This window comes from Chrysochloris asiatica, unplaced genomic scaffold, assembly GCF_000296735.1.
Source record: "Chrysochloris asiatica unplaced genomic scaffold, ChrAsi1.0 scaffold00027, whole genome shotgun sequence".
Taxonomy (NCBI): domain Eukaryota; kingdom Metazoa; phylum Chordata; class Mammalia; order Afrosoricida; family Chrysochloridae; genus Chrysochloris; species Chrysochloris asiatica.
In genome coordinates, this window is record NW_006408545.1 from 4,557,740 (window position 1) to 4,566,181 (window position 8,442).

Sequence of the window (8,442 nt, forward strand, 5' to 3'; positions counted from 1 at the left end):
TCCTGATAACACGGCTGAACAAGTGAGAGACGAAGTATGACCATCCTAGCTTCTAAGCAGCATTCTATCTGTATTTCTTTTAACATAGATTTATTTATTCTTCTGGCATTATTTGTTACTTTCACTGTTTTTCTCTAACACCATAGCTCAAATGCATCAATTCTCCTTTCTTTTTCATTGACAAACTTTCACATGTTATGAGGTTATTGAAAATACCATGGCTTGGGTCAGACTCACCTTAGTCCTCAAGCTGACATCTTTGCTCTTCAACACTTTAAAGAGGACTTGTGCAGCAGATTTGCCTAATGCAGTATGTCATTTGATTTCTTGAGTGCTGCTTCCATGAGTGCTGGTTGTGTAGCCAAGTGAAATAAAGTCTTTGACAACTTCAATCTTTTCTCCATTTATTATAATGTTATTTATTGGTCCATTAGTGAGGATTTTTATTTTCTTTACATTGAAGTACAATCCTTGCTGAAGGCTATAGTGTTTGATTTTCATCAGTAAGTATTTTAAATCTTTTTCACTTCCAGCAAGCAAGGTTGTATCATCTGCATATTGCAGGTTGTTAATGACTCTTCCACCAATCATGATACCACTGCCTTTTTCATAGAATCCATCTTCTCAGATTATCTGTTCAGCCTTTAAAGATTAAATAAGTATGGTGAATGACTCAACTGGAAGATACCTTTCCTGTTTTTAATCCATTCAATATTCCCTTGTTCTGTTAGAGCCAACTGCCTCTTGGTCTCTGTACAGGTTTATCATGAGCACAGTGAAATGTTCTAGAGTACCTATTTTTCACAGTGTTTTACATAGCTTGTCATGATCCATACAATTGAAAGCCTTTGCATAGTAAACAAAGCACAAATAAACATATTTTAGTATTCTCGTCTTTCAACCAAGATCCATCTGACATCAGCTACGATATTCCTAGTTCCACGTCCTTTTCTGCATCCGACTTGAATTTCTAGCAATTCCCTTGCAGTGTACTGTTGCAGCTGTTTTTGAATTATCTTCAGCAAATTTTACTTGCATATGATATTAAATGATAATGCTCAATGATTTCTGTATTCTAATGAGTCACCTCTCTTGGAATGGTCACACATATGGATCTCTTCTAACTGTCTGGCCAGATAGTTGTCTTCTAAATTTCTTGGCATAGATGAGAGTGAGCACCTCAAGTGTTGTTTCAGTTTGAAAGATTTCAACAATTGCATTCCGTCAATTCCTGAAACCTTGATTTTTGCCAATGTGTTCAATGCAGTTTGGATTTCTTCCTTCAGTATCATTGTTTCTGATCACGTGCTACCTCTTGAAATGTTTGAACATGGACCATTTATTTTTGGTGCAGTGATTCTGTGTATTTCTTCCATATTTTGATCATTTCTTTTGTATTTTTCTCATGTTGCTGTTAAATGCCATCAAAACTGGGTTTCTGAGGAGTGGCTGTTGAGTTTGAACTGCCAACGTTGGAATTAGTAATTCAGTGCTTGTTCTGTACAGCCACATCATGTCAAGGCTTGAATTTTTTCTTTAGCTCTTTCAGCTTGTGAAATGCTGAGCATGTTCTTCCCTTTTGGTTTTCTAACTCCAGGTCTTTGAACATTTCGTTATAATGCTATGTCTTCTCTAACTGTCCTTTTTAAATTTCTGTTCAGCTCTTTTACGTTCTCATTCCTTCAGGTCACTTTAGCATCTCTATGCTAGAGACCAAGTTTCAGAATCTTTTCTGACTTTCATTTTGGTCTTTTCTTTCTTTCTTGTTTTTTTAATGATTGTTTTTGCTTTCTTCTTAGTGTCATCCCACAGCTCTTCTGGTCTGTGGTCATTAGTGTCTAATGCATCAAGTCTGTCTTTTAGATGGTCCCTAAATGTTTGGGATATGTTAAGGTCATATTTTGGCTCTCATGGATTTGTTGTCATTTCTTCAGCTTCAGCCTGAACTTGCACATGGGCAGTATGCAGTGCAGTAATGGTCTATAATACAATCTGCCTCAAGCCTTATTTGTCTGATGATACTGATTTTTTCCACTGTATCTTCCCACAGATGTAGTCAGTTTGATTCTTTTGTATCCCATCTGGAGATGTCCATGTCTGTAGTTGCCTTTTATGTTGTTTTAAAAAGGTATTTACTGATAGGATGAGTGCAAAACTGATGTTCTCCAATGTAAACTAACACTCAGTGCACAATAAAAACTTAAAAAAAAAAAAAAGTATTTACAATGATGAGTAATTGGTCTTAAAAAATTCCGTCATGCAATATCCAGCACCATTTCTATCACTAAGGCCATATTTTCCAATGTTGATCCTTCCTCTTTGTTTCTAACCTCTGCATTCCAATCACCACTAATTATCAGTGCATCATGATTGCATGTTTGATCAATTACAGACTGAAGAAGTTGGTTGTTGTTGTTGTTGTTAGGTGCCATCAAGTCGGTACTGACTCATAGCGACCCCATGCACAACAGAAAGAAACACTGCCCGATCCTGGGCCAACCTCACAATTGTTGCCACGCTTGAGCCCATTGATGCTGCCACTTTGCCAATCCCTCACATTTGGGGTCTTCCTCTTTTTCTCTGACCCTCTACCTTATGAAACATGATAACCTTCTCCAGCAACTAGTCCCTCCTAAAAATGTGTCTAATGTACAATAGACAAAGTTTGGCCATCCTGGCCTCCAAGGAGCATTCTGGATGCACTTCTTCCAACACAGATCTGTTTGTTCTTTTGGCAGCCTATGGCATTTTCAGTATTCTCCTCCAACATCATAACTCAAAAGCATCAGTTCTTCTATGGTCTTCCTTATTCACTGCCCAGCTTTCGCATGCATATGAGGTTATTGAAAATACCATGGCTTGGATCAGGTGCACCTTAGTCCGAATGCTAGGATATCGATCTTAATGCATTCCATTTCATTTTTTACAATTGTCAATTTTCTTAGATTCATACTTCTTAACATCCCATATTCCAGTTATTAATGGATGTTTGTAACTGTTTCTCCTCAAGTTGCGCACCATCAGCAAATGAAGGTCACAAAAGCTTTACTCCATTTATATCATAGTCAGCTCTACTTTGAGGAGGCAGCACTTCCCCAGTCATATTTTGAGTGACTTCCAATGTGAGGAGCTCATCTTCCCGCACTGTAGCTGACAATGTTCTGTTGCTATTCCTCAGGTTTGCAGTAGTTCAACATTCAACTCCTTCTTCTTAGTGTGTCTTAATCTGGAAACTCCACTGAAACCTGTCCACCATGGTTTACCCTATTGGGATTTAAAATGTAGGTGTCATAGCTTCTAGCATCACAACAACATGCAGACTACCACAGTATGACAAATTGACAGACAAATGGTAGACTGTGCTGTAAATTCTAGTGCAGGTACTCCACCTGTTTGAAATACACAGGAAAATGTAAATTTTGTAAAATACATATAACATAAAATATGCTATTTTTTATAACTTTTAAGTGTACAAGGCAGTGCCATTAACTACATTCACAATGTTGTACAACCATCATCACTATTTCCAAAACTTTTTCGGCTCCCCTGCCTCCATTCTCCCCCTCCCCAGCCCTTAGTAACCTGTCTCTGTGAATTTGCCTATTTTAGTGCATTTATTTTTGGAAGACTAGTCTTCAATGAAAAGTTTCTGTTCTTCAGGGTGAGCTTGAACATGAAAGGCAACAGCATGAAGAAACACTTGCTGCCATGAAAGAAGAAGAGAAACTCAGAGTGGACAAAATGGCCCATGACTTAGAAATAAAATGGACTGAAAATCTTAGGTACACTTTTTCCTCTGTAATGTAGTCTTAGCAATACAGAAGTGCAAAAAATGTTTTTTGTCATATGTATCATATCGTATTGTTAAAGATACACTCATAGTAGAAGCACTTATAATGATTTTTTTGGTGAATAGATAGAAAACAATTTTTTTTTTCTTCTTGAATACAACGTTACGTTTTTTCTATTACTTTGCATATAATGTAGGCAGAATTCTAACTTGGAGTCAGAAGACTAGTTTGTTCTAGTCCATATTCTGCCATTGATAAATCATTGGCCTTTGAATAAGTTACCAACGTATTTTACATATTTCAACTGTAAATAATCTGTCCTCACTCTGTCACACTGATTTAGGGAGGATAATGTAAGCACTTAGAAAACCTGCAAACAAATATACTGCAGTTCTTGAACATAATAGTTACCTCTACAGAGTAAATACTTTAAAAATATCTATATCTCTATATATGTATTATTGTTGTTGTGTGCCGTTGAATCAGTTTTGCCTCATAGCAACCCTGTTTAAGGGTTTCTGAGAGTGGCTGGTGGGTTTGAACTGCCAACCTTGCAGTTAACAGTCCAGTTCTTATCCTATAGTGCCACACTAGGGTTCATATATATATATATATGTTTATGTGTATGTATATATCTATATATGTATATATAGATATATTTTCTTTTAATTTTTAGACAAGAGTGTTGTAAACTTCGAGAAGAGTTAAGATTTCAGCATGAAGAGGATAAGAAATCAGCAATGTCTCAGCTTTTGCAATTAAAAGAACGAGAGAAAAATGCAGCCAGGGATTCATGGCAGAAGAAAGTAGAAGATCTCTTAAACCAGGTAATTAACAGTTTATAAATTAGGAAGGTTCGTTTTCCTTGATATTTCCTAGCTAGGGATACATTATAAAACACTCTGGGTTAATTCATTGTGGTATGCTATTTTTTTAGTAAACTTAAAAAAAAAAATCAGCAAACATTCATAAACATATGAGACATTATGCTAGTAACTGTATTAAACATTATGCTAGTAAATTGTCCTAAATACTGAGAAAAGTTTATAGTTTTTTAGGTTAATAATTGAACTAAATACACCGGAAATTTTAAACAGGAAACTTGAAAACACAAAATCTTTTTTCAAGCCACTAGCTACTATTTGTGCAACAGAAGATAACATTTACTAAATGTAAATGATCGCCTTAAACCATTTACCCAAAGTGAGCAATTTACTTTTTTCATTACCAACGAAATATTTGCTGGTTATGCTTCAGAATGCTTTAAGCCCCTTGGAAAGACTAGTATTAAAACAGGCTGATGGAGTTCTAAATCTGTCTTCTGAAGTCATAGTCCTAATTTCCGGAGCATACATAACTGTAGTTAAAAGAGTTTGCACATATTCATTCATTTACACATCTTCTAAATTTATGGATTCTTAACATTCCCCTTCAAAGCCAGTAATTAAATAGGACTGACTGCATGACTCACCGGTTGATAGGCAAGTGCAGCACTTAGACCAGAAGCAGCCCTGTAATTTAGTGCTGGAAATCCACTATTATCTTTCTATTTGTGATCATGATGAATTTTAAATAAGCAGGTTAAGCTTTTGTAAGATTAATTATTGCATAGCATATACATGCAATGACTTTAAAGAACACCTGGGATCTGACAATCTATGTCTGGTATTTCATAATAATTTATAATGTTACACTGGATAGGGAATATTTTATAAATAAATTTGAAATCTTGGCAATGTAGACATGAAAATAAGAATGAGAAAATAGTTCTCCCTTAAAGTTGGACCCCCTTAGCAGTGCTTGTTAGTTGCCTTTACAACTCTACTCAGGAGCCTAGGTAGACAGATTTCACTGTATCAGTTGGTACCTTATTGTTATGTGCCATTGAGTCCAGTATAGGGTTTCCAAGAAGTGACTGGTGGGTTTGAACCACCAGTCTTGCAGTTCAAACTGACCTTGTGGTTCAGTGCTTATCCTACAGTTCCACACCAGGACTCCAATTGGAACCTTGTTGTTGTTAAGTGCCATCAAGTTGGTTCCAACTCATAGTGACTCTTTGTAGGGTTTCTGAGGAGCAACCTTATGACTCAAACTGACTTTTCAGTCCAGTGCTTCAGTCCGGTCCTTCAGCGCCACACCAGGACTCCTAGGAAGATTACACTCACTCAAATACTAAAAATTTAAGACTTGATCTTAAGAATTAAATCTTAAAGAATTTGTGCTTTTCTATACTAAAAAATGAAGAGCATCAATGAAAGTCAGCTTTGTTTTGAAACTAGAAAATATTAAACACAGACATGTTTTGGCTGAGTTTGGCACTGAAAAGAGGTCCTACCACTTCTCTCACCTGTTTTATGTTAAACTCTTTTATTCATTATTTTATTTCATTCCCTTGCATTAAGTTGTCAGATTTCATCCAATCTTCTCTGATGCTTCTTTTGATGTCTATTCAGCAAAACTCATCCCTAAGAGGCTATCATATTCTGCATTTGTGGCTCTATTTATCATGAAGGACTGTATTATATTTTAGCTCCAACTTGAGATTTTTTTAAAAGCAAAAATCCATTTTCAAGGTAGGTTAATCATTAATCAGTTGCTGACAAGTCAGTTTTGATGATAGCAACCCATGTGTGTCAAAGTTGTGGTGGTGGTGGCTATGTGCCGTTGAGTCAGTTCTTATGTATAGTTTCTGAGGATGCAAAAAGCCTCATCCTTTTCCCACAGAGCAACTGGTAGATTCAAACTGCTGACATTTGGTGTGTCAGAGTAGGGCTGGTTTTAAATGACGTTTTTTTTCTGAAGTAGATTATCAAACCTTTTCTCTTGGTCTTCCTCTGTGTGAACTTGAACTGCTAACCTTTTGGTTAGCAGCTGAGCATGTTAACAGTTTGTACCACCCAGGGCCTTCATATGAATCATAGACATCAAGATAACCAGGAATCAATTGGCTCTAAATGTAAAACTACTTCTGAGATGCCTCTGTGCAATCAGGTAGTTTCTAAGATTACAGCAGTTTCCTTTTCCCCATATCTAAAAGGCATAGGTCATCCTCATTACCATGGAAAAACTGGCAAATAGCTATTACACTCCAGAATCATCTATGAGAAAGTTAAGAAAATTAGTGAACAGGAAGATTCCTCATTAAAATGTGAGTATCATGTTTTCAAAGTTTTACTCATTCCAGTCGGAAAGAGCATAAATAGCAGAACTATGCTAGTGTTGTTAGTTGCTGTCCAGTCTCCTCCAACTCATGATGACCCACATGTAACAGGATGAAACATTGCTGGATCTTGCACCATCTTCATGATTGTTGGTCCATTGTTTGAAGTTCATTCTTGCAGCCAGTATGCTATTTTGTCTTATTGAGGATTCCCTTACCTTTTGCTGACCCTCACTTTACCAAAGAAAATGCCCTTTTCTAAAAATTGGTCCCTTCTGATGATGCATTCAGAGTAAGACCAAGTCTGGGGCAATGTTCTGTGCTCCACATGGTTTTCATTGACTAGCTTATAGAAGTAGATCATCAGGCCTTCCTTTCTAGTCTGTCTTACTTTGACAGCTCCACTGAAACCTGTCCACCACGAGTGATCCTGCTGCTGGCATCATAGCAACTCGCAAACCACCAGGAATGACAGACTGACTGAGGGACAGCAGAACTAGTTATCTTAAGTGGAACTTCCTTCTGGGCAAAGGGCCTCCTTTCTGAACATTTGGATCTTGTTCTTTTGACTCTTTTGGGTGTGTTCTTGGAGCTTTTGCTATGAAGTCTACTCTACCACTTTCCTCTTGCCTGACCCTGCTGCTGTTCCTCATAATTTCCACACCCAGCTCTAACCCTTACAGCTCTGTTACTCTATTCATTGCTATTTGTCTTGAACATCACCTTAGGCTTTAGTGCTATTAGCACACCTCAGCATTTAGAGAAAACAAACCTGAGTTGGACTTAATGAATCTAGAGCCAGAGTGGTGAACAGAATTGGGGCAGCCAAGGCTTAGGCAGAGCACATGCTGTGAAAAGTAACAGAGAATCTGTATTTTCACTATTTTTGAGTGAGTTGAACATGAGTATTTTTGTGCCTTAGCTTACCCCCGTATATCATCCTAAATAAAGCAAAGAAGCAATTTGTCTTTCATGTGACTTTAAATTCTCAGTTATACTTGATTTAAACAAACTCTCCCCCCCCCTTTTAATGTGGGTGCTTTTTCTTAATCTTTTACCATAGTGGCTCTATGCCATATTTCTGCTTTTGTGACTGACTGATTTCATTCAGCATAATGTCCTCAAGGTTCATCCATGTTATGCAGTGGCTTACAGCTTCTTTGTTATTCTTCAGGGTAACGTAGTATTCCATTGTGTGTATGTACCAAAATATGTTTATCCATTCTTCCATAGATGGGCACTTGGGCTGTCTCCATCTTTTTGCTATTGTAAATAGTGCTGCTGTGAACATTGGTGTGCTTATATCTACTCGCGTTATGGCTCGTATTTCTTGTGGGTAAATACCAAGTAGAGGAATTGCTAGATCATTCAGTATCTCAATTTCCAGTCTTCTGAGGAAGCACCACATTGCTTTCCAGAGAGATTGGACCATTTTGCAATCCCACCAGCAATGCAGGAGCGTCCCAGTCTCTCCACTTCCTCGACAGCATT

At 37.3% G+C, this 8,442-nt stretch overlaps 1 protein-coding gene across 3 annotated transcripts in view; it reads left to right on the forward strand.

Moving 5' to 3' along the window:
- The window catches only part of FAM184A (family with sequence similarity 184, member A), a 210,548-nt gene that overhangs the window by 133,297 nt on the left and 68,809 nt on the right, over positions 1–8,442 (forward strand). For all 3 annotated transcript variants that reach the window (XM_006839883.1, XM_006839885.1, XM_006839884.1), the window contains 2 exons: positions 3,661–3,782; positions 4,468–4,618. In XM_006839883.1, coding sequence (XP_006839946.1) covers positions 3,661–3,782; positions 4,468–4,618 — 273 coding nt within the window. The remainder of the gene's footprint in view (positions 1–3,660; positions 3,783–4,467; positions 4,619–8,442) is intronic.